Genomic DNA, 26,671 nt, shown 5'->3' with positions numbered 1-26,671 from the left:
TTCCCTATTTAAAAAACTAAACCTTACAAGGTAACAAAATATGAAATAAAAAACTATGGCGGATATAAGAGGGTGAAGAGGAAAAAATCTGTCATTATTTTATCTTTGTTATTTAAATATAAGAACAAAGATACACATTACAAATACACATAATCAATGGCCGTGCTACAGGTGTACATGCTTAGTAAAAGAGCACATCAGAACAGCTTGTGAATTAAATCTTTAACGAGCAGAATTTTAACCTGTTAAATGTCACCCCGTCCCGTATACAGGACGCCTACGTTGACTATACTATATTACAATCAAATCTAATCTAATCTTGACAAACTATATATCGTTGGAAAGGTCTAAGACTCCCAAATATATATTTTACCAATATTTTTTGTTAAAAATTATGTAGAAAAAGTAATAGATTAATTTATGACAAGAGTGCACCCTCAGAAGTCTACATTACAAAAGGAGTTTTGTTTAAAAAAGACTTCCTTGTTGCCTTTTTCTCTATCACTTTTTAGAAATCATCAGAAGTTATATATCACTTGAAAACATAAAATCTCACAATTCATACTTTAAAACCCATTTTAAAATCAGACATTGCATTACCATGTAAATGGTACATCAAAATCATGTTACAAAATATTTTCAGTCATGTATTATAAAAATGTAGGTTTGTATCATGCACATTCAAGTCTATCTTCAAAAACGTGAGTGACAGTTAACAGGTTAAAGCACATGCAAATAAAGTACTTTTGTGATTGTGAATAAGTAGTGTGCCATGTACACTAAATCCGAAATGTTTGGGTTTTTTAATTGGTTTCGTATTCGTCATTCTTTCCTATCAAAATGCTTGCTACGGATGAGAAAAAGCAGAAAATCAAAACTTACTGATGAAAGTTTCAGAGGTAGTGTGTAAACGTGATTGACACAACGTGAGGTCGTATACATTTTTTACGTGCAAAAATATTGGACCTCAGCTCTACTGCTGAGTTAAAATTGGATGTGAATGTGCGCTTTAACTGCAACTTAAACGTTCAAACGTTGCTAAGATCTGGATGCAGGCTGATGTAGTGCATCGTCAGCCTGCATCTGAGTGGTCTACATAATACAACATTTAACATATATTTCAAAAAGAAGATATCATATGGCAGAACATTGTGTGTTTGTAAATGAGCCTAAATGATTTATCTTTCATTCGTGTTTGTGTTGCAGAATGTCAAACATTCCTGCTTGTTTTCTTGGATCTGCTCAGACTCAGAACCTGTATGAAGAAGTGAAGAGGTGAGGGGCTAGCTGGTATGCAGTACTTTCGGGAGCTTTGGGGTGTCCTGTGCTGTTACATGCTACAATCTGTCTAATAAAGAATGATTCATAATGTTGAAAAAATATATATTAAACAAGAAAAACCATGCAAACAGCTTTTAATTATCTGCTTTTACATATAAATTTATCTCAAATTTAGTTTTGTTCTGATAAATGTAAGCATGCATTCACATATAAACACTGGTCAACGCACATACATGGAGTGCATGAAATACATCTCAACTGTGCTTGCTCGACACGTGAAAACCAATGAAGGTTGTTCTCGCACATAAAGCAAGTGTGGTTGAGCTTCCATGCTCTATAAATGTGTTTTGTCAGTGATAAATCTGCTCTTCACGTGAAGCAGTTGTGTCTCCTCAGGAGACCTGCATTAAACTTGCTGTATTCATATGGATTAGATTCATGATGTTTTTGAGAACTTGAAAGGTCAACGTTTTGATGGAATGGACTTTAAATAGAGGGACTTAAACATACATTTTTGTTTCAAAGGTGAACATATTGGTTTGGACCCACAAAATTAATTCCTTGTTGAACTATTTTTTCAATCTTAGAGATGCTGTGGAGTGATCTGGAGAGAGCCATTTACTAGTATTAGTGTTTCGCGTTGTGGTCATTTTTCAAATCGTCATATTGCCAGCCTGTGAGATCGCGGATTCACAATATAATCATGCATTCATGCATGTGTGGGGACAAGAGGAAGACTCTCTGTAATTAACATAGGCTATGTTCCCAATTTGAAGTTGATATCACAACAATAGCTGTTCCTGGGAGAATTATTGTTACCAAATATGGAACCTTTCCAATTTTCAAGATTACAAAAAGATTAGATTTTCTCTCTCTATGTGTTTTATGTAAGTCTGTATATATGTAATTATATTTAGATTTATACCTTAAAAAGGTGACATATCCAGAGACAGAAACATATTGAGACAGATTACAAAATAATTTAAGCATTTAAACAGACAAGAGTAGTTTCAGTTCAGAAGATCCATCTAAAGATGCAAATTTAATTTAAGCACAAAACTGGAAAATTGCATAGAACATTTGTGAATGAAGCTCCATAAAACAAGTCAAAGAGAGCAAAAACTTCTCTTCCTGATAAACTGGCACTAAATGTCTCTAAGAAAACTAGAAAAAGCCACTGAATATAATATTTTTTTCATATATACTGTAATTAGTGATCGACCGATATTGTTTTTTTATTACCAAAACCAATTATACCAATGATACCAATTATTTGCATGTTTATGTGCTGGTAACAATATGTAGAACTGATACATATTTACTGTTATAAGGTTTTTCCTCTTTTCAGTAATCTTTTTTTTTTTGTGGAAAATTTGTCTTTCATGTTAAATTTAATAAATATCAACTTCATTTTAAACTACCGTTATAGTAGGTTTATAAGCTGTTTAATAGAGTGAGGAATAATTCACTGGATAATTTTAATTCACGGAATTATATTCTCATGAATATTGGAATATAACAAACAAAACATCATATTTTATTCCATTTCTCAACTGGAATGTTATATCAAAATTATTAATAATGTTTTGTCCTTCTAGATTATGAAATGCTTGCTGACAGCGCGGTTTATCTGTGCAGTTACACAGAACTATACTCAAACTGTGATCACTCGCGGCAATAATAATTTCCATAGTGCTGCATTTATTTAGATGTTTATTAGCAAAATAATGGTTATATAGTAAATGTTAATATAATTTAGAGTAAACAAGTGAATTTTGTTAAAAGTTACATGCTGTGGCCGTGCTGGAGCATTTCCTGAGCATCAACCACTTCAGCGCACTGTGAACAGCAATATGAAAGCGGCTTCATGAGACTGATGATATATCCAGTGCTTTTTTTTCTACATGCGCTCATTCTTGTCTGCATATTAATTCAGGCAAAGATGGAAGCAGCTAGTGACGTGTGTTTAGCTACTGACATTATTGCCCTGTTCTCTTTTCTTCAGGGGTCATTTTAGGGTGGTGTACATGACGCCTGAATTCTGCTCTGGGAATATCCCTCTGCTGGCGCTGCTCGACAGGACTGTTGGTAAATCAAACAGGAAGAAGTAAAATGCCATTTGAATAAATGTAATCCTTCATTTTAAATGAGGAACATCTCCACTGTGTGTGTTTGTAGGTTTATCACTGGTTGCGGTAGACGAGGCTCATTGCATTTCTCAGTGGGGTCATGATTTCAGAAGTGCGTATCGAGACCTAGGGAAACTCAAGAAGAATCTTCCTGGTGTAAGCCATATTTTCTTTTGAAATCTACTTTGTGTCATTATAAGGTTACAGACTGATATCACTGAAAGATGTTTTTGATCATTTTATAGTGCGATTCTTAACATTTGATTGTTTAATCAGGTGCCTATTTTGGCACTCACGGCTACTGCGAGTCCGTCTATCCGTGAGGACATCGTTAAGAGCCTTCATCTGACCAACCCCCTGGTCACCTGCACCTCCTTCGACCGACCAAACCTCTACCTGGATGTCAATCGCAAGTCTGGGGACGTTATCCAAGACCTCAAACAATTTCTCATCAAAAAAAAAGGGTAGGTCATGTTGATTCTTATAGTAACTTGGAATATCCTTTGTGTTTTAAGTATTTTGCACGAGAAATGTTTGAAGATTGTGTAATGCAGTGGTTTTTAACCAGATGACCAGAACCCAGTAGCGCACAGTAAGACAATAAGTTGGAGAAAAAAACATATCTAAAAGAACAGAGTTAAAATCATATTTATTAATTTACTCCCAGAACATTTGCCTTTAAAATTTTCAGTACCACGATTCTCACAATCTTGGAAAATCTGCATAGGGGATTTTGTGTGATGTCTAGAAAATGTTTAGTAATGCATACAATATTTTTTAGTTGTGAAAACCCCAACAATATTTTGACTAGATATTTCCATTTGTGAGTAAAAAGTATAGTTTTTTTTTTTTTTTGAATCCCATTAATCACAAACAAATTGAAAGTAATATATGTACTAATGAACAATGAAGAACATTCAATGATTGAAACTTTTGGAATTACTTTATTTTAATTATCTATAAAAATATATATATTATTTTAATGTATTGACAGATTTCAATGCCCACTCAGAAAATGTGATTTTGACAAGCAAATTACACGAAACAACAATTTAATCCAAAATCTAAAATATGCCGTAGTATCGCTCATTGTACTTATTTTGCCAAGGTCATATGTTACAGTATTTACATTTTTGTTGTAAGTATAGAAGTTTTGTTTTATAGGGGTGGTTTTGAGCTTGAAGGCTCAGCTATTGTGTACTGTCCATCAAAGAAAGAGGCGGAGCGTGTGACAGCGGCGCTGTGCAAGCTGGACATACCATGTGGAGTTTATCACGCGGGTCTGAGCATCAAACGGAGGAGAGAGACCCAGCATCAGTTCATGAGGGATGAGATTCAGGTGAATTCCACTTAAAGTCTCACAGCAGAAACATATTTTTTCAGTATGTTACAGTGTTGTTTCTTCATGGTTTTGTCGGCAGTGTGTGGTGGCCACTGTGGCATTTGGGATGGGCATTAATAAATCTGATATCAGGAAGGTCATCCATTACGGAGCTCCCAAAGATATGGAGTCATACTATCAGGAGATCGGGAGGGCCGGTAGAGACGGGCTGCCCAGCGCCTGTCACGTCCTATGGACGCCTGGAGATATGGCCCTAAATAGGTGACAACTCCTCCTCATTTTGTTAACTAGTTCAACTAACAAAACTTTTTTCTGTTGGAATTCTTAAAATATATCTTCTTTGTGATTTCATTAGATTCATTCTCAACCAATCCAAAAGTGAGCACTTTAGAGATAACAAAATGTACATGATGGCAAAAATGGAAAAGTACTTGAATTCAACCAAATGCCGCCGAAAGTAAGTGAATTTAACTTTCTAATCTGTCCAGAATATGTCAACTTGACCCAAAGAAAGAAATAAACTTGTTCTGTCAAAGTTTTTGTTTAAATAATATATGTGTGTGTGGGGTGTGTATTTATTATGTATATATAAATACACCCGCATGCATGTATATATTTAAGGAAAATATGTTGTTTTTATATTAAATATATTAGGGATGCAAAGATACCATTTTTTCAGAACCGATCCGATCAGATACCGAAAATTCTAATATCTGCCGATACCGATCCAATCCGATACCAGTGCAGTTTTTTTTTTTTAAATCAATGTATAATTTCTATACTTCTCTGTGTTGAATTGATCACCACTTTTGTGTGTGTTAAATCATATCTACTACATATGCACAACTTAATTTTAATGGGAAAAAAACAACTAAAAAAATATATAATCATAATCTACAGCAAAAATGCTATTTTAACTAGGTTAGTGGATAATTCAGCAGCAAAAGATAGATAGAGATAGATTCTAGAAAAATCTAATAATTGGGTGCACAATAATTTTAACAAATTTAGTAAAATATTTTATTTACAAAAAAGTGAGTAAGTTTTAAATCTGGTAAAATGTTACACATTGATCTTTGTATTGTTATAAAATGCATGCATGAAAAAACAAGTTTATACATTTATATGGAAATCTAAAAGATGTTTATTTGAAATGTATAATACAGTAATAAAGGCAGCAACATATGATAGATAGGACAGAACAAAAAATACTATTAATAATCTTTGATTGTGCAGAAATGTATTATAATACTAAAGGTGCCAGAGCTCTTATGCGCATCCCGTGTGCAGAATGATGAGCTTAAAACAACACTGAGGCTGCCTAGCCTGTCATAATATTATCATGAATTATTAAAACGTTTTTATTTATTTTGATTTTTGGCATGAAATGTGACAGTTTTTACCTTTAGAAACACTTGCATTTGCACCAACTTTGATTAGACATGACTTTCTTCATATTGTAATTTTTTAATAATATTTTATTATTGGATCTTAGGTTGATTTTGTGTCATTTTGAAGACAAGCGTCTGAGGAAAGTGACGTCTGGAATTATGGGTAGCAGTAGTTGTTGTGATAACTGCAGGTCAGGGTGAGTAAGTCTGCTTTCTGTGTGTCTTCAAACAGTTGTAATAGTTCCTGAAGGATGACTTATTTTGGTGTGGTTTCAGTGTAAACCGAGAGGATCCAGATGTAGTCCTGCAGGACTTTGGCTTGTGTGCGTATCAGCTGATGAAGGCCATCAGTGCTATGGATGAGAGGTTCGGGATCACAACGCCCATCCTCTTCCTGCGGGGCTCAGTACGTCAAACAGAAAGCTGTTTTAACACCCAGTAATGTACAAAACTAAACACTGCTTTGACTGAGTCATAAAGACCTGGGGCCTCATTTATAACTGTTGTCTATGCTCAAAACCTGTCCTAAAAGAGGGGCGTATGCCACTTCTTACACAAAAGGTGGGATTTATAAAAACAAAACTTAATGGGAAGATTGGTCCATTGCATGGTTTGACTAGGTCCAGTAATAACATCTTACTGTACAACTGCAGGAACCAAAGGTTTAGAAAAACATATGTATATTGATGTATATTAAAAGATCATAGATGAAAGATTATTGATTCATCTAAAGAAGTCTTGAATGAAGGCTTTCATTTTTTTAAAATAATCTTTTACATGCAAGTTAGAGCTTTACAAATGCATTTCTCATCTCTCTTTTAGACCTCTCAGCGGGTTTCAGATCGCTTTCGGAAGCACCCTCTCTTTGGTGTTGGCAGGGATACCTCAGAAACTTGGTGGAAAGCTCTCAGTCGAGAACTTATTGCTGAAAAATATCTGATGGAAACCATGGGCCAAAGCAAATTCTGCACCCTTTGTAAACTCTCACCCAAGGTACTGGCTAAAGATTAGTAATGAACCATTAAATGAAGAATGTTTCAAGTAGAGTCTTTATAGAAGGAGAAAGGAGAAAACCCCTGCATTCCTCCCCAAATAATTATTATTATTGTTTATCCGTCACTCCTATCTTCTTTCTCTGCTAATGTCTCCTCTGCTAAAATGACATACTACCATAACAAAGTTAACAATTCATCTAACTCTTGCATGCTTTTTAAAACATTTTCCTCACTTCTTTGTCCTCCTCCTCCCCCTCCTGCTTCATCTCTAATTGCTGACGACTTTGCAACGTTTTTCATTAATAAAATTAAACACATTAGTGCACAATTTTCCACACCACAATCAGTCAAGCTCATATCACCAGCAAACTTACACTCATTTACATCCGTCTCTTCACTCTGAGGCAGAAGTCTCAAAACTCATCCTTTCTAATCACCCTACAACTTGCCCGCTTGATCCTATTCCATCTTATCTCCTTCAAGCCATTTCTCCTGCAGTTGTACCTGCACTCACTCACATCATCAACACTTCCCTCCACACTGGTGTTTTTCCCTCATCATTTAGACAGGCACGTATAACTCCACTCCTTAAGAAACCCAACCTCAGCCCATCTCTTTTAGAGAACTACAGACCAGTTTCCCTTCTTCCTTTTATTGCAAAAACACTTGAATGAGCTGTGTTCAAACAAGTCTCTACATTTCTCACACACAACAATCTCCTTGACAGCAACCAATTTGGCTTCAGAAGTGGACATTCTACTGAGCGGCCTTGCTCTCAGTTGTTGAAGCTCTAAGATTGGCAAGGGCAGAATCCAAATCTTCAGTACTTATCCTGCTTGATCTGTCCGCTGCTTTTGACACGGTTAACCACCAGATCCTCCTATCAACCCTACTGACAAATGGCATCTCAGGAACCACACTTCAATGGTTTGAGTCCTAGCTATCAGATAGGTCCTTCAAAGTATCTTGGAGAAGTGAGGTGTCCAAGTCTCAACATCTAACCACTGGGGTACCTCAGGGCTCAGTTCTTGGACCACTTCTCTTCTCTGTCCACATGGCATAATTAGGTTCTGTCATTGAGAAACATGGCTTTTCATATCACTGCCATGCTGATGACACTCAACTCTACCTCTCATTCCATCCTGATGATCCGACGGTAGCTATTCGCATCTCAGCTTGTCTAACAGACATTTCTTCCTTGATGATGGACCATCACCTTCAACTCAACCTTGCCAAGACAGAACTGCTTGTGATTCCAGCAAACCCATCGTTCCATCACAATTTCCCCATCAAGTTAGGCACATCAACCATAACTCCTTCATAAACAGCTAGAAGCCTTGGAGTTATGATTGATGATCAGCTGAATTTCTCAGACCACAGTGTTAAAACTGTCCGATCCTGCAGATTTGCTTTATTCAACATCAAGAAGATCAAGCCCTTTCTTTTGGATCATGCTGCACAACTCCTTGTTCAAGCTCTTGTTCTGTCCAGGCTGGACTATTGCAATGCCCTCTTGGCAGGTCTTCCAGCCAGTTCTATCAAACCTTTACAATTAATTCAGAACGCGGCAGCAAGATTAATTTTTAATGAGCCAAAAAGAATACACGTCACACTTCTGTTTATCAATTTGCACTGGCTTCCAATAGCTGCTCGCATAAAATTCAAGGCATTGATGTTTGCCTACAAAACTACCACTGGCTCTGCACCCAGTTACCTAAATATATTACTTCAGACTTATGTGCCTCTAGAAGCTTGCGTTCTGCAAGTAAACGTCGCTTGATTGTGCCATCCCAAAGAAGCACAAAGTCACTTTTACGGACTTTTAAATTAAATGTTCCCTTCTGGTGGAATGAACTCCCCAACTCAATCCGAGCAGCTGAGTCCTTAGCCATCTTCAAGAATCGGCTTAAAACCCATCTCTTCCATCTTTATTTGACCCTCTAACTTTAACACTCACTATTCTAATTCTATTCTTTAAAAAATCTGTAAATAATTCAGCTGATGGGACCCTCCCTTTCTATTAAGTTTGTTGTGTGTGTCTCTGTGAATGGTGTAGTTTCATCTGGTATATAAGTCTGAGAGCTTTATGTGCCTGAGGTCAATAGAAATATTACCAAATGTTAGAATTAGTCAAGTCACCTTTATTTATATAACGCTTTTAACAATATAGATTGTAACAAAGCAACTGAACAGCATTAAATAGGAAAATAGTGTGTCAATAAAGCAAAAAGGCAGTTCATCATTGAATTCAGTGACATCATCATCCAGCTCAGTTCAGTTTAATTAGTATCAGTGCAATCAAGTCAATGATATCGCTGTAGATGAAATGACCCCAACTAAGCAAGCCAGAGGCGACAGCAGCAAGGAACCGAAACTCCATCGGTGACAGAATGGAGAAAAAAACCTTGGGAGAAACCAGGCTCAGTTGGGGGTCAGTTCTCCTCTGACCAGACGAAACCAGTAGTTCAATTCCAGGCTGCAGCAAAGTCAGATTGTGCAGAAGAATCATCTGTTTCCTGTGGTCTTGTCCTGGTGCTCCTCTGAGACAAGGTCTTTACAGGGGATCTGTATCTGGGGCTCTAGTTGTCCTGGTCTCCGCTGTCTTTCAGGGATGTAGAGGTCCTTTCTAGGTGCTGATCCACCATCTGGTCCGGATATGTAGTGGATCCGGGTGACTGCAGTGACCCTCTGATCTGGATACAGACTGGATCTGGTGGCTACGGTGACCTCAGAATAAGAGAGTAACAGACTTATATTAGCGTAGATGCCATTCTTCTAATGATGTGGCAAGTACATCAGGTGTTATGGGAAGTGTTCCCGGTAGAGTGTAGAGTGTAATGACATTTATGTATTGTTAATACAGCAAATAGCACTAGTCAACCAAAGGAATGTAACATGGCAAAAATGAATGCACTTTTGGAAGTTGAATGTAAGGGAAGCGTCATTTTGGAATTTCTGTGGTTTAATGTGATATTGTTGTTCATGTTCTTGTGCATTATGAAATGTTATTTTATTGCTGTAATTCATTTATAGCGTGACCTGTTGAACTTATGTTGGAAGTGATGACTGATGGATGTATTTTTAGTCTAGTGCCTGTACATAAGATTAGTATTGACCAAGTTCAGATGCTATCATATGTGAATCAACTATGTTGAGTATTTCATCAGTTTCAATAGGAAAAATAACTTTTATATTCATTCAATTGATTTATTGCATTTTGAGAAAAGTATCATGGATTTATAGCATTTTGGGAATTAAAAAAACAAAAACAAATTATAATCTTTGAAAATCAATATCTGGATTTTATGTTTTTAATATTATTACAACCTAAAGATGGTTTTCATCTTGCCACATTCTTGGTAAAGAAAACATATTTTACACTAATTAATCCAAATGGATTTATTGTGTTTTGGAACCAAAGTCTTCATATATTAATCAACAACATTGTAAATGTTTCACTCAGGGCAGATCATGGCTGAGTAAAGCTGAAGATGAGAGGCACAGACGACTCCTCCTGCAGCCCAACAGAGATCTGTTCAGCAGAGACTGTGTACCGCGGTAAGGCACTCACATCTTACCATCAGTGCACTTTGTAGTTTAGGACACATTGTGTCCCTTTGGCAAACCTGAGCCACCAGTCAAATTCAATGTTTATGAAAGGCTGTTAACATGGACAGAATTGGTTATTTTGTAATATATTAAGAGCAGAGATCAGACTGCATTATGTTTATACCTGTCATTTTTCCTTTTCATCTCTTTTTATGATCAAATATGTTTATCAGTGGTGTGATGAGAGCACTAAAACCTTTGTGGTACTGGTTTTCTTTTGAGTAGACTGTCTTCCTGTAGCTACACCTTGTGTCATGAAGTGCTTTGCATTATGTTATTTTCCTGCTGCTGCACAGATTCCAGTGCATTCATTCTAATACTCAAAAAAATTTTAACAAACATGTAGCTATTTTTTCTTCTGTGATTTTTGCATTTTGTTTGCCTTTTCCCTAATATACCTAATGCAGCATTGTGAAAGTTGTCCTTTTGTGACATTGCAGAATAGTAGGGACCGGACATTTTCCTGCCATGCAAAACACAATGGCACATAGATCTCTGAATGCATTTTTATTGTATTTCTGATAATGTCCTTGCAGGAAAAAAGCAGATCCAGCTCTTGAGTCTACTGCTTCTTACCTGAAGTCAGATTCCACTTGGGTCAGTATCTTCCATTAATAAAATCATTTTATTTATTTTTTTAAATCCTTTTAACTTATAGTAAAAAAAAAAAAAAAAATGAAATTACTGTAAAGTTTTACTGCAGCCATCTCTTGTTTAATTTCAGAGGGCAAAGGTCAGTTCTGGAGTTGACAACCATCAGATTGTGAAGAAAGCAGATTTACCATCCAGGTATGAATCATGCATTAATATTATGAACTGACTTTTTGACTTTGGCTTTGTTTGCTTATGGTTTGTGTGTTTCATTCAGAGATTTTCACCACGAAATTTCAAAATGTTGTAGGTTAGAGTTACATCTGTCTGTTTGTGTGAAAAATTACATTTAATATTTGTATACAGATCAGCTGTTAGGTCAACCCAGATTCACACGAATGTCAGAGCCCAGACTCCAGCGGTTTCTGCTAGAGAGATCCAGCTACAGGTACTGAATATTAAACACTCATGTTTCTCGTTTTGTAAAAGCAACTGGGTGATTTCTGAAGGATGCAGAGCACTGTTTTTCTAACTGTCAGCCTTACTTTTACAGTCTGAGCTGTATGGTGAGCTGGTTTCTGAACGCCAGAAGTTAGCTGGTCTCAGAGACATCCCACCAGCTCTACTGGCTACCAATAAAATACTCCTGGATATGGCAAAATCAAGGTAATGTTGGCCTTTGGGTGGTGTAGAATAGTGTAGTCCTCCAAAAAGAGCATTTCCTTTAACTTTGAAGATAGAGTTGCAAAATCCATTAATTCCTGTGAAAATATGTGCAATTGAGAGTTTTGATTGACCAGTAGAAATCTGCTTTATACATGGCTACGTTATTGACAATACACTACAGACTTTTTAGCCACATAATCTTACCCTGATTTCACTAATGTGACTGCACTATAGAAGAAAGATAATGACAAATGTCTTTGAAACAAAAAAGAACTCTTGAACATCTTGAATTTCACTAATAAAATAATGCAGTTTTATTAACAGTGTTTGCATTTTAATGACTTGTATTATGAGGGCTTGCATGTTTAGGGGCTGATATTTAACATAGCTAGTTATTTAAACTTTGATTATTTCAGTTCAAAACAATTCACACATTCTCATCAGCGGCTGTTGATGAAGACCAAAGTCGTTTATTCACAAAAACTGATCTGCGGAAACGGAGCAAACGGTAGAAGTTATGATTATTGGGGCCAGTATATGTGGAAAAATTTATTGTGTCAGATATTTTTAATTCAGCACCATCGTTGTTACTCGTTTCTCAGCCTATATGTCAGCAGCTTTCTCCAACATCTCAGAATACACTTTATTGATGAGGCAAACTTTATACAGGCAAGCAAATGAGGTCAGAAGATCACAACACGCTACATTTTCTGGTAACACTTTAGAATAAGGTTCCAGTAGTTAATGTTAATGAACTACTTTAGTAACTTAACTACTTCTTTAACTGAGCAAGAACAATCCTTCTACAGCATTTATTAATCTTAGTTAATTCAAAATCTCAACAATTACGAATGCATTATTTAAATCAAAAGTTGTGCTTGTTAACATTAGTTAATGCACTGTAAATTAACATGAACTAACAATGAATAACTTACCTTCATTAACATGAACAAATATTAATAAATACAGTAATAAGTGTATTGTTCATGTTAATTCAATGAAAGTTTATTCGTATAGCACTTTTTATGATACAAATCATTGCAAAGCAACTTTACAGATAATTACGTTTCTACAATATTTAGTAGTAGTTTATCAGTGGTGACTGTCAGTTTATGTGCATATGTCCAAAATTAATGTAAATAAAGATGTAGTCAATCAGACGATGAACACTCTTAACAGCAATTATTAATACGTATAATAATACATTAACATTAACTAATGGAACCTTATTCTAATGTTTTACCCATTTTCCTTATGTTTTTTCTATCGCCATTAGTTTTAGGTTTGATATTCACCAGGTATTGCTTTCCCTTGCCACTGATTTGTAGAATCAGATATATCAAATACAAATAATACAAATATATCACTATTAGTTTTATAGTTTTACAATATGCAACCACTTAATATTGATGTAAAATTCAAGACTGCCTACACATACTGTAGCTGCAAATTTAAAGTGCTTTAGCACAAGCGATGCCCTTGGGACAGTCTGACTGGATTAAAATCTAACATATAATAACGATAATTATCAAACATGTCGAAAATAAAACGGGCACTGTTGGTTTAAATTCGTGGCGTATGTGCGGTTGAACAAGATGATTTGCCGATCCAAGTTGACCATTCAGAAGATAAAACCCACATATTATGTATATAAATAGTCTATGTAGTAATTTTAGTTAATCATACAGCTCTATTTTTTATTTGTTATTCTGAATTGTGCTAAATTTTCTGTTCAGCTTTATGAATGAATATACCGGTTGTATTTCTGGCAAAACGACTAAAAATGTAGAAATAACCTTCTTGCCTTGAGTTATCAAGTACAGAAAGTCCATATATGTCCATATATATCCAAGGTCATATTCTACATCGGTTTAAATGTAGTCTACATAGTTTGCATCATCAATAAAGTGTATTCTGAGATCTGAGGTCAAATGACTAGTTGCGCAAATCCGCGATCATTATCAGCATTTATTTGCGCAGCTAGTCAGTTAACAACGACTCTGTGTAGTAACAGCTGCTCGATGTGAAATCACGCACCTGATGGAATTTACCGCTGATTAGAGAACCGGCTTTACTGACGAGATGCTCATTAATTATCGCACGATATTTATCACGCACCCCTACTTTAAGGGTTAATTCACCCAAAAATAAAAACACCTTCAAGGCATCCTAGGTCAAGTCAATTCACCTTTATTTATATAGCGCTTTGAACAAAAAGGAAAAGCAACTGAAAAGCATTAATTAGGAAAACATATTTTCAATAATGCAAAATTACAGTTAAAGGGAGTTCATCATTGAATTCAGTGATGTCATCATCTAAGTTCAGTTTAAATAGTGTCTGTGCAATCATTTACAATCAAGTCAATGATATTGCTGTAGATGAAGTGACCCCAAACTAAGCAAGCCAGAGGCGACAGCGGCAAGGAACCGAAACTCCATCGGTGACAGAATGGAGAAAAAAAACCTTGGGAGAAACCAGGCTCAGTTGGGGGTCAGTTCTCCTCTGACCAGACGAAACCAGTAGTTCAATTCCAGGCTGCAGCAAAGTCAGATTGTGCAGAAGAATACCGGTTTACCTAATTAATGCAGCCTAAAAATCCTTTAACGGATTTGGATATTAAAAGCATATTAGTATGTTATGTGTATGCCAGGTTAAAGAGATGGGTCTTTAATCTAGATTTAAACTGCAAGAGTGTGTCTGCCTCCCGAACAATGTTAGGTAGGTTATTCCAGAGTTTAGGTGCAAAATAGGAAAAGGATCTGCCGCCCGCAGTTGATTTTGATATTCTAGGTATTATCAAATTGCCTGAGTTTTGAGAACGTACCGGACGTAGAGGAGTATAATGTAACAATAGCTCATTCAAATACTGAGGTGCTAAACCATTCAGGGCTTTATAAGTAATAAGCAAGATTTAAAAATCTATACAATGTTTGATAGGGAGCCAGTGCAGTGCAGAGCCTAGGTGTGTATGACTTTCTTCTTTCAGACGAATCCAGTCTGAGTTATATTAAAAATTGTCTTTGCTATTCCAAGCTTTATCATTGCAGTCAGTGGGTGTTGCAGTTGAACAGTCCACAAGGCGTCAGATAAATCCAGCGCATTCATAATAAATGTGCCTCACACCTCTCTGTGGGGTGAATATTTTTTGTCAGAAAAATATCCATATTTCAAATGTAATAAACACTTTCCTCTCACTTCCATTATTTGTCATGCGTGGAAGCCTTTCAGTTTTTGTTTCAAAGACAATTGTCATTATTTTTCTTCCATACTGCACCTTAATTATTGAAAAAGCCCACTATGTACTGATGCTTAATGTTAAATGTAGAGTGTTTAAGTAGACATGACATTTTGTTAGTGGTCATGTTTTGAAGTTTTTAATGTTTATATTTCTTTGGCAGGCCATGCTCAATATCCAGCTTGAAACAAGTGGATGGTGTTTCCGAAGCCAAAGCAGCCATGTTAACACCTCTGATTGATGTCATCCTCACATTCTGTCAGACACACAGCTTACAGGTACTGCTAAACAGTCTATATTGTACTCTACGTTTTACTACAATATGTTTACCAAGTCTGCATTATTTGAAGCATTTTATTATTTACATTTTACATTTACATTATCATTTAGCAGATGCTTTTATTCAAATGGAAGCAGTTAAAATCAACAAAAGAGCATGTTGTTATTTGTTGCAAATTAATGCCTTAATGCAAAAATAATGATTGTTCACTAGGGATGGATACCGAGAACCGGTATTTTTTTTGACCGGGTATGTAATTGGGTCGATACTGGATGTACCGATAAGCTTCAGGACAAACGATACTGCTATCAATACTTGCGTTGTTTTATCTCCGTATACTTCAATGTTAATGACAAATTAGAAGCTGCAGCTTGTCATTTTTCTTCACTGAATGGTGTAGCTGTGGTTTGTGTGAAGTGCGTGTGATATGCAGCGCATGTGCTGTGTGTGTGTGTGTGTGCAATCAGTCAGTCATCGCGGCAAGAGTGAAACATTTGAAAGTGTGGGCTCTCATTACAAAACTAAGCGATAGCAGTGTTAGATGCGATATATACAGTAGAGTAATAGTTAACGAAGTAGCCAACACTAGTAATATAATGAAACATTTACTAACAAAACATATCTACCTCAAGCAATGCGCTATATTATGTCTCGCGACTCCAGCTCCGGCTGAAACTCGTGAGACACATTCAAATGTTGAAGATACAGTTACGCTCACGAGACTTATTCGCAATCACAAAAGTATTTTATTTCCACGTGCTGTAAAGCCTTGCTGGTTAAACGTTTCATTTGCGTGATGTTGTCACATGTGCATGTGTAAACAGCAGCTTATTACTTATTATTCGTCTGATTCCACTAATACTGTCAAAACCACACAAGATTAACATATAAGCACAGTTAATGTCTAAAGTGAATGTAAAAAGTTGAGAGAAAACAGATGCATGCACCTCTTAAAGGGAAAGTACTTCACATTCTACCACTTGTCATTGAAGGGACAGTTCACCCAAAAATATAAATTTCCATCATTATTTACTCAGTCATGTTGTACCAAACGGCTTTAATAGTAGGGGAATAAAATGAGTCACTGGGGACCAGCAACTGTTTAGTTTCCCACATTCTTCAAAGTATCTTTTGATGTTCAACAGAAGAAATAAACTCATTCAGTTTTAAAACAACTTGAATGAGTAAATGATGACACAATTTTAATTTTTGGGTGAACCACTCCTTTAATGCTAATAAAATAAAACACAGAGAAAAATAACTTGCTGTTCTTGACTGAAGAACTTAAAGGGGGGGTGAAATGCTCGTTTTCACTCAATATCCTGTTAATCTTGAGTACCTATAGAGTAGTACTACATCATTCATAACTCCAAAAAGTCTTTAGTTTTATTATATTCATAAGAGAAAGATAGTCTGTACCGATTTTTTCCGAAAAACACGAGCGCCTAGAGGTGTGACGTGTGGGCGGAGCTAAAGAATCACGAGCGCCAGTAGGCTTTTGCTTTGAGAGCGTTTGGAAGCTGTGACATTACTCAGAGCCTTTGAAAAACATATTTAACGGCTCTGACATTACCTTGAGGAAAAAAAACATCATCCAAAACAAACCATGGCTAACAGTCAGATTCAGCGTTTATATATGATCCAGAATCAGATCCCGAGGCTGAAACTGAACGAGAGCAGCAGCAGCAACGACTCGCTCCGAGCGGGGCTCGAACCCGGGTCTCCGATGGGAGGCGGACGCACTGACAAGGAGGCAGAGATATTTGAAGCAGTTTTACTCACCGCCTGCGGTTCCAACACACGATCGTGACCCTTTTTCGTTGGGATTGCATCATCCTTAAGAAATAAACGATGTGCAAATCCGGCGTCAAACTGGGCCTTGTTTGTAAAACAAGCATCTTCGAAATGCAGGGAACAAACAAAAACACTTGCACAACTCCGTTGATGCTCTGTAAAATTAAACTCCATCCACTGGTCCCTTAATGCGGTTTTTTCTTTGGTAATCTGTGCAGGGTTGTCTTGCCCTGGCAACCAAAAACACACTTCTTTTTTTACTTTTCGCGACGCTCTCGCTCTGATCAGTGAAGTCTGTTGTGCTCTCAGTGCTCTGCTATACGGGAGCGCGCGCTCTTCCGGCAGAAGTGCCTCAGGACCCATATAAGGAAATTCAGCTCCATCTAACGTCACACAGAGCCATACTCGAAAAAAACTTTCCGAAACTTGTGACAAACCGGAAGGATTATTTTGGGAACAAAAATACTCCTTCAAACGTACAACTTAATTTTTGAAACTTTGTCCATGTTTAGCATGGGAATCCAACTCTTTAACAGTGTAAAAAACTCAGTATGCATCAAATAGCATTTCACCCCCCCCCCCCCCCCCCCTTTAAATATGGTTGATAAAGTTCAGCATTAATAAAATAACTTTTTCAAATATTAACAACTTTTTACTTCAAATTTTTTTTTTTTTGCACCAAATAGTATCGATAACAGTATCGATACATATCGGTATTGATAAGCAGTATCATTATCGATTAAAATGTAAACGATGAGGCATACTTTATACTGTACTACTGCTACATAAAGCTCTGTGCGATCGCCTGAATATGAGCTGCTGTGAAAACATCTCAAACACAGCTCGTTTTTTCCAGACCTGTTTCCAGAATTAAATACTGCAGGTGCTTCAGAATGTGTGCTCTAGACTCAATTCACATACATTTTCACATATATTTTTGTCCCATCCATTGCTCTTTTGAGTGTCAAACCCGCATAAATATGCGGATGTCATTCCCAAAACTTTACAGCATGTATGTGGCCGAAAATAAAGTTTTATTCTAATTCTAAATGGATTATATATAGCCTAGAAAGCACACAGAGCACTGCCTTTATATTCACTAAAAAGCTGTCTCTCGTCGTCTTCACAATCTCGTTAAGTCTTGTAGGTTTTGCCAGATCAGTTATGCCAATATGATAGTGAATAGATATTATCTCAAGTTTTTATGTGGGTGCTTAGCCATTCTTAAGCATGCACAGGATCGGTGACAATGTTCACAGCATGCAAAAATATAATTAAAACCGGCTGAAATGTTTTGAAATCACTTTTGGTTCCTACTTGATTGAAAAAATCCAGTATTTCACCCTGCCTGTGTCAATTTCTGTCAGTTACAGATTATAGAGAATGAAACTTGAAATTTTAATTCACATAACCATTATATAGTGAGGCTCAATGGCCCAGGGCTCATGGGCTGATACTGTTCAGTATGAAGTGTTATACTTCCTGCTAATGAGTTGTTGTGTGAATTAGGTGGATGATTCCTCCAGCTCTGTTCCACCTGTCCAAACAGAGTCTAGCCGTGAGTTCAGTTCTGTGGGTCAGTCTCTACCGTACAGTGTCTCTGTCACATACAGACTGTTTCAGATGGAGCACAAGAGCATGGTATGAAATACTCACTCCCAATAATCTCAATGCTTTCTTATATGCAATTATGTAGTATGTAGAATTTCTCCATCAGTAGTTAAAACATAGCAAAATAAAGTCGTCTGATAATGTTTAAAAGAAATGTTACAGCAATGCTCAACAATTGGGGTTGACAGATGTTAATTTCATAGATGTGTGTAGCATCAGACTTATATTTGGTGTTTTTTATTTTATTTGTTAAATAGGACAATATTAAACGGACAGGAATCAATGGGAGGGAAGATCTTTTGAAGATGTTTTTGAAGACCTGACATTGGAACATTGCTAAAAAATCCTATTTTAAAATAGTTTAGAAGCTTTTTGTGTGTATGCTTAATTGCATCATCAACAATAGCAATGTTACAATCTCATGCCTGTTACACCTCTTGGTATTTTTCATATAAACAAAAATTGATCCTGATGTCATGAAGCCAGTATATTGTGATGCCGAAGCAGCAGTTATGTGATGTGGATGTACGTGTTTCTTGTGTAGAGACAGGTATCAGATGCTCGCAGTCTGCCCATGGCAGTGGTGGAGTCTCATCTGTTGCAGGCTCAGAAGATGGGCTGTGCTGTGGACACAGACAGAGCTGGACTCTCAGCCTCCATCTATAACACCATCAGAAAAAGCATCGCCTCTCCTCCAGTCAGCTCAGGTTAAACGCATTTCACAAGACAAACCTCTACATTGCGAGTAAATCACTCGCATATGCGACTACATGATGTCTAATATTAGCCAATGTCTAATAAATTCTCAGATTTTACTCGCCAGTGTGTGAGTTGGAGGCTAAGTATAAGTGTAGCACAGATATATTTTCACTCGCGAACACTCTCTGACCGAGGGCTTCAGACTTTCACTCTCCGTCAGGCCATCTGTGTTTTTTTTTAGTTCATCTGAATGGATACGCAGTGCACCTGTAATTACTGTACTGTAAACTCTAGTGTGAAGGTGCACAAATCACTGTCACTTTCTCTCACACACAGAGTGAGAGAGAATTGAAGCAATACATTTAAACAATATTATTTGTTGTATTTTCCTGTCAAAATAACGGCGTTCCTATGGAGGTCTTCAGCTTTTAACAACAGACGGGTTTTCCGGTAGTGGGTGGTGTTAATGTGCTAACAGCAATCTCATTGGCTGGCGCTCACCTATTTTGCGTCCCTTTTTTGATTTCAGCAAATCAGTTCAAGTGAACGCACAAAACCTGATTAATATTCATAATATTCAGTCCAGCAGCTCATTAATCCTTAGTAATCCTTAGTGTGTTTTATAGTTCTTATTAGTAGAATTCTTATCATTATTATCTTATCATTATTTTTGTAAGTTTTTTCCCAAAGTTATTATAAAATTATTATTATTATAATTTTTTTTACAGAAACGCTGAATGACCAAAAAAGCACCACCACCAGTCCAGTTTAAAAGTTCAGTTAAAATGACTAATATGCATTCAAACATGGTTATCAACTTTACTTCTCATAACTAAAGTTATATTATTAAATAATACTTGATTATAATATAGCTTGACTGAACGATGTTAATACTGTACTTTCAGATGTTTAAAAAACTAATGTGGAAAGATTTGTTTTTCTAGAGCACTATTTGGTTCCCAAGAGTGATTTTGTTCAAAATCTACTACTGAATTTATTTTAATGAATTATAGGTTACACTTTATTTTTAGATGTCGTTGATACAGTGTAATTATAGTTAAGTAATAAGTAATATTAATTATCTGCACTTAGTTACTATATAGGGTTTGGTTTAGTGTTACTTGCATATAACAATGCATTATTACTTGTAATTATAATAGCAAGTACATGTAACGTGTAACAAGGAAACCTTAAAATAAAGTGTTACTGAATGATAGAATTAATACAGTGGTTTAGGTTTAGTTGCTTGTAATTATGCATAATTTAGATACTGACTTTTACTATAGTAAGTACACATAACAAGTACACACCATCACTTGTATTATTTCTTTTTTATTCCTGAACAGATCTGAGTGATTTTAAGGCGATCCGGTCACGTGTCCCTGAAGATGTCAGTAACTTCCTGCTAAGGCTGGCACTTTATGAACTCCAGAGAGAAGCTTCATCCACAGCACATCATGAGATCTCCTGGATCGAGCCGCTGGTGTGTTTCACTCCTCACACTTTGAACACTTTTTATTTGGCTGAGATGCACCAGTAGAGGTCAGCACAGTGCTGTCACATGAAATGATTTTTCAAAGTGTGCGATTCATGAAAAATACTAACGTTTACTACCTCTCCCATTAATGTCAGGAAAAGGAAATGAGTGTTATTTTAGAAACTAGAAACTTGAAACATCAGCATCGACAGCTGTTGTCTGACATGAATTATATAATTTTAATAACACTGAATTTCAAAACCTGAGTGTATACGACCATATGCATAGTAAAGAGATCACTGATGTAAACCCAGATATCGTGGACCAGTCCTGTCTCAGTGAATTTAAACAGGGAGGACACAAAAATCAGATATGGTCAAAAGATTGGAGTGTCAGTGCAGCCTTCGTTGAGCTCTTGGACACTTCAGGAGACTAAGACTTAGACGTAACATCTGCTGTGTCTTTCAGACTGATTAATGCAGACCTACTCTATTTTTCTTAGCCATCATCCCTGCATCTCCAGATGTGGGGATCATCCGCTTTGTGTCCATGGCTTTGGGAGCTGTAGTATATTCTTGTCTCACTGAAGCCTTTACTAGATTTTGATTGTTTTACTGCTGATTTCTTATAAATAAAAAAAAATGGTGGATGTTTTAGCCAGTATCTGCTTCCGTGTTTGTGTAGGTCACGTTACCAGGTGCGTGAGTTCCTGAGATACCCGTGTGCAGGGATCAAATGCTAACAGATGTGTTTCATCACTGTAGGATAAATCAGCGCCTGCAGACAGATCTGCTGTTAAACGTGTGATTGGAGAGTCACAGCTTGAGGCAGACATCATGGACACAAGTGAAGATGAGCTCTTCATCAGTATTCCCATGCCACAGGTGACTCATATCTGTCCGTCTCAGAATGACAATTACACACCGAGTTTATCTGCATATGTGCACACATTATTTCTGAAATGGGTGCATGTGCGGACAGGCTTGTGATGCATCACTAATTCTGAGCTCTAGTCTACCTTCTGCACACTGAAAAATGTAGGGGGGAAAAAAGTAGAATTTACCTTTAAAATCTTTGTAGAAGTTTGAGTAATTTTTATTTAGTCAAAGCTTACTCGGCAACACTTTGATTTGACTTAATATAGCACCATGCTTTTAAAGTGAATGTGACTTAGAAACATCCAAGTAAATAATACAATAGATAGCATTTAGACACCATGTATAGATAATTAGTAATGTGGCACTCGTCTGAACACAGATACTTTAATACTTGGTACACAGTACACAATGTAATATTCTGTGGTTCATTTTTGAGTATAAATGTGTCATGTAACAAACTCTCAAGCTACTAAACCCAACAACAAAAGCAATGATAAAACAGTGTAAGTACAGCTGAAAAAACTCTACCTTATTAATTATTCATGCCTCAGTGCAAGTTGAGTATGTTTTACTAATTGTTATAACATCTACGTTTAGGCTTTAACTTTTACAAGCTTGAATTGAGAACCAAGGATAGAATTTACTTATTATTATTATTATTATTATAATTATTATTTATATACTTTTTCCATAAAGAAATTACATGCTTTTCTGTAGTATTTACTTCACCACAGAATAATTTTATCAGTGGACAGAATTTTATTAAATTGTCTGGTCTGTGCTGGGATCAACATATGAAGTATGTGATAATGCATGTATACTTTGTGCAATAAATGTTCATACGCTGTCTGTTGTTTATTTCCTGACTTTGGCTCTAAAGGATGATCAGTGTTGTGTGTTGTGTTCCTCTCGTTGTGTACAGGATTCCTGTCTGAAGTCATGTGACCCTGTTCCTCAGAGCACTGGAATGGATCTGGCCTCCTGGAACCAGGATAAACTGGATAAAGACACGCAAGATCTCTTCAGCGATTCACCTGTAAAGGTATGATGTGTTCTTGCTGAGCCTATAAAACTGGACTGATGAGTAATGTACTCAAACACATAATTCAAAGAATAATACACTACTGTTCAAAGTTTGGAGTTAGTTTGTTAGTATTTGTTGCAATCTTTTCTATTAAAAATAATAATGGTGGACAGAGGTTTGTGAATGCTGATGCTTAGCCTAAATAATTTGATTGGGAGCATCCCCTCCTGTGACCTATTATTTGTGTCTGTATGTGAATGCAGAGCCAGTGAACATTGGACTTTAATAATAATAAAAAAAACTGCTTTAACATGCGATAACATAATTGTCGGTGCTAATCAATGCATGTGTTAATGCGATAATAACATGCTAACTTGCCCAGCCCTAGTTATTTTAAATGGTAATATTTCACAAAATTATAGATTTAACTGTATTTTTGATAAAATAAAGGCACTTTTGCTGAGCAGAGGAAACAGATTAAAACCTTTTGAATGGGAGTTATGGTAATAGACATCGTGCATATGAAAGAAATGTAAATGTGAATTAGTAGTAAAAATAGTAGAATTATCAGAAATGTAACTCTTGATCTTTATTAGTGTTCAGTACTTTCTGAACACTGTGCAAGTATCATTGTGACACATGGTTCAACTGTTTTCGATTAATGTGACACCTTCAGACACAGCTAATCACTTGATGTAAACAAGGAGATTTTCAGGCTGTAATCTGAATCCCGACCCTTGGTTTAGATGTAACCCTGTCTGCTCGAACGATTGAACATCAGACGGCCTCCCCTGAAGTGATGAGCGCTGTGCGCTGCTTTAGTGTGAGCCAACTGTCTTTAACCTCCGCTTGACCTTTGACACGGGCTATTACCCGATACCTCCCCTTGTAAGCACAAAGCCATTAAGGTCATAAGGTTGTGACCTGTGTCACTGCGCTTCACGTCTGATCTCCAGGAGGTGTGACAGGGAGTTGTTTTTATGGTCAAGATTGTTCTCCGTTTCTAAAAAACAATAGAGAAAGAAGTGAAATTAAAGTATAAATATTATTAACACAAAGTAATAACTGCTTTTTATAAAGACTAATGTATTATAATGTTGTGTTTCCAGTTTTTTCCAGTAATTTCCTGCCGTAACTGTCTAGCGTGCATCTCTCTGACCTGTTAATGTGGAGATTAATGGTGATAGAAGCTTTTTTGAGAAGCACGTCCATCATGGCGCTTTTTGTCCTGCAGTGACACTAGCCTGTAGATCAATATGAGATCATTAGGGCATCTCTAAACACCCTCCTCCTGATGTTCCCTTGCCCACTCTGAGACGCACAAATGATTTAGCATGAAGACCGAACAGATTGCTGACAGGCAGATAAGAAGAGCTGGCTGGGAGGAAACAGAGTTTGGAGGGATGCAGAAAAGGCTTAAGATGAATTGTGATGGACGTTAATCCGATGGTGGGCAGTGCGGGGTTTTCCTCTGTTGATGCAGCTGTCTGCGTCATGTAAAACTGCACACTCAGGATATTCCCAGTGATGTGGCTTTAAGCCAGCACTAGTTGGTCTAGAAGCATCAGTCCTGAACTGTCTGGACAGTTGAAGTACTATGCCATTTGGATGAAATTCACATGAAATCAAAATTACTTAAAGAAAAAACTGTGGTTTTGAAAGAATGTACTCATAAGTAGGGCTGTGGATCATTTAAACTTGTCGCACATACACAGCCTGTCTCGTAGTATGGGTGAGACTTGATGCACGTGTGCAACCTGTCGACTCGCACCTGGCTCCGCTTTTAAAACGAGTGTAAATTCAGTCTAACTGCTTTGCTAATTTCACTTGAACGAAATGAAACATTCAGCACATTTTCCACTCGTTCTTAAAATGCCAAATACTTAAAAATGAATAAATCAGCCTATGTAACCTATGTAATACTTTAATAATTTACTAAAGTAATACAGTTCTTTATTTACACAAAATAATCTTTCCTGTGAAATTCAGTAATTAAGTAAATTCTGTGAAAGTAGTAATACAATTATAATATTCCCTGCTAAAAAAACTAAACAAAAGATCAGTTGAATCCTTCTCAAAACACAATACAAAATTTCATTGATTTAAGTTTATAATGGGAATTATATTAGCTTCAATGTAAACTATAACAGTTTCTACTGGTATTTGATGGATTCTATTGGTGGGATGTAATCTGACAGATGGGAAACAATAGAACAACATTAATTCCTGTAGGAATAATGCCCAAAACACACTACAAAAAGTAATTTTGTAATTGTTTTAATGGAAACCATAATTTCTGTGATGGTTTCATTTTTGTTTTTTTCAGGGATTAAGGGATCTAGAATATGATCATGCAGAATAAGGCATTAATATGTGCTTTATAAGTAGTATGCATGCTAATAAGCAGTTAGTTATTAGTGAGAATTGGTCCCCAAACTACGGTTTATTTTTATCTCTCGTCTTATGAAATGGTCAGTGGAGGAGACTGAAAATGTGCTAAATATTTGCTAACAAGGTCTTGCTGATATGTCAGCTTTCTCAAAAACAATCCCATCATGTATTTTGAGTAAATCTAACTACAGGCTGAATCTGTTTGTCCACAGATTGAGAGTCAGCCTACGAAGAGAAAACTGCCTGATTGGGCTGAAGGACCGAGCACTTCAGTGCCTGCTACGACTGAGAAGAAAACCAAAAAGAAGAAAGGACTTTTCATTTGATACTTATTAGGCTGTGTACTGTACATTTGGATATGTTGTACAAGATTTAAAACAATGTATTTCTGTTGATGGTCCCAAATACAGATATGACCTAATTCTAGGAGAATGTCTTTTTATTTTTCTGTATTTGTTCTCAAGGCTCCTGTTGGCAGCAGCTTGTGGTCTGCCGCCAGATTGAACTCCTTTAGGTATTTTTCAGATTTCTTACCGTCTCACACACTAGTTAGGGACCTTTCTCGATGTGCACGTATCATGTTTCTGCTTTCGTGAGTGGCCTGGAGCTTTACACTATCCTGACTTCCACCTGTCTTAATGGAAACACTGCTCCCAGAATCCTGTGCAACTCCCAGACCTCAAAAGTAGGTCCTTTCTGAAGCATGGGGGGACTTTCTTGGATTAGTTCATTCCTGAGTGTAAAAATATTAAATAATTGACCCGAGATTATATGATTTTGATAGTTCAGAATGTTTATTGCCTAGGAACAAATTCTTTAATATGTAAAAAAAATAATAATTAATACAGTATTGATGCAATTTCAGTTGATTGTTTGTGTTCACAGTGACACAGAGATTTTTATTTGACTTGTGCTATATGTTTATATTACTTCTTCTTGCTGTAACTGAGTGCAACACATTCACAGAGCAGTATTTGTGTGTCAGTCCTAAAGTTCATATTGTTATTGTGCTAAATACCCACAATAACAACAGAGCCTTAAAGCATGCCAGATTTCTGTCCCCATTCTCTGTAATCATCATCTCCCCAAAACCTGTCCCATGTTGTCTTCTGCTGAGCACTTCATCTCTGAGTCTACCTCTGTCCAGCTTTAGTTGTGCCACAATGAAGCACAACTGAATCATTTTGAGTCTGTAGCCCTTACAGTGTAAATTATTGTTGTTTTTATATAAATGTAACAATAATAATCAAATAATTAAAGGTTTATATCTATCTGCA

General features: G+C 36.5%; 1 protein-coding gene across 2 annotated transcripts in view; it reads left to right on the top strand.

The window, feature by feature from the left end:
• The window catches only part of wrn (WRN RecQ like helicase), a 49,396-nt gene extending 22,725 nt beyond the window's left edge, over positions 1–26,671 (top strand). For both annotated transcript variants that reach the window (XM_026273091.1, XM_026273092.1), the window contains 22 exons: positions 1,207–1,275; positions 3,287–3,369; positions 3,460–3,566; positions 3,687–3,874; positions 4,575–4,749; positions 4,832–5,013; positions 5,108–5,209; positions 6,248–6,340; positions 6,420–6,549; positions 6,966–7,136; positions 10,602–10,696; positions 11,284–11,344; positions 11,472–11,536; positions 11,705–11,786; positions 11,892–12,004; positions 15,404–15,518; positions 18,824–18,955; positions 19,470–19,632; positions 20,971–21,107; positions 21,866–21,985; positions 22,902–23,021; positions 25,607–26,671. In XM_026273091.1, coding sequence (XP_026128876.1) covers positions 1,207–1,275; positions 3,287–3,369; positions 3,460–3,566; positions 3,687–3,874; positions 4,575–4,749; positions 4,832–5,013; positions 5,108–5,209; positions 6,248–6,340; positions 6,420–6,549; positions 6,966–7,136; positions 10,602–10,696; positions 11,284–11,344; positions 11,472–11,536; positions 11,705–11,786; positions 11,892–12,004; positions 15,404–15,518; positions 18,824–18,955; positions 19,470–19,632; positions 20,971–21,107; positions 21,866–21,985; positions 22,902–23,021; positions 25,607–25,720 — 2,617 coding nt within the window. In that variant the 3' untranslated portion in view covers positions 25,721–26,671. The remainder of the gene's footprint in view (positions 1–1,206; positions 1,276–3,286; positions 3,370–3,459; positions 3,567–3,686; positions 3,875–4,574; positions 4,750–4,831; positions 5,014–5,107; positions 5,210–6,247; positions 6,341–6,419; positions 6,550–6,965; positions 7,137–10,601; positions 10,697–11,283; positions 11,345–11,471; positions 11,537–11,704; positions 11,787–11,891; positions 12,005–15,403; positions 15,519–18,823; positions 18,956–19,469; positions 19,633–20,970; positions 21,108–21,865; positions 21,986–22,901; positions 23,022–25,606) is intronic.

The sequence above is a fragment of the Carassius auratus genome, chromosome 10, assembly GCF_003368295.1.
Source record: "Carassius auratus strain Wakin chromosome 10, ASM336829v1, whole genome shotgun sequence".
Taxonomy (NCBI): Eukaryota; Metazoa; Chordata; class Actinopteri; order Cypriniformes; family Cyprinidae; genus Carassius; species Carassius auratus.
Note: the sequence above shows the minus strand (reverse complement) of the source record. Positions and strands in the feature narration are given on the sequence as shown.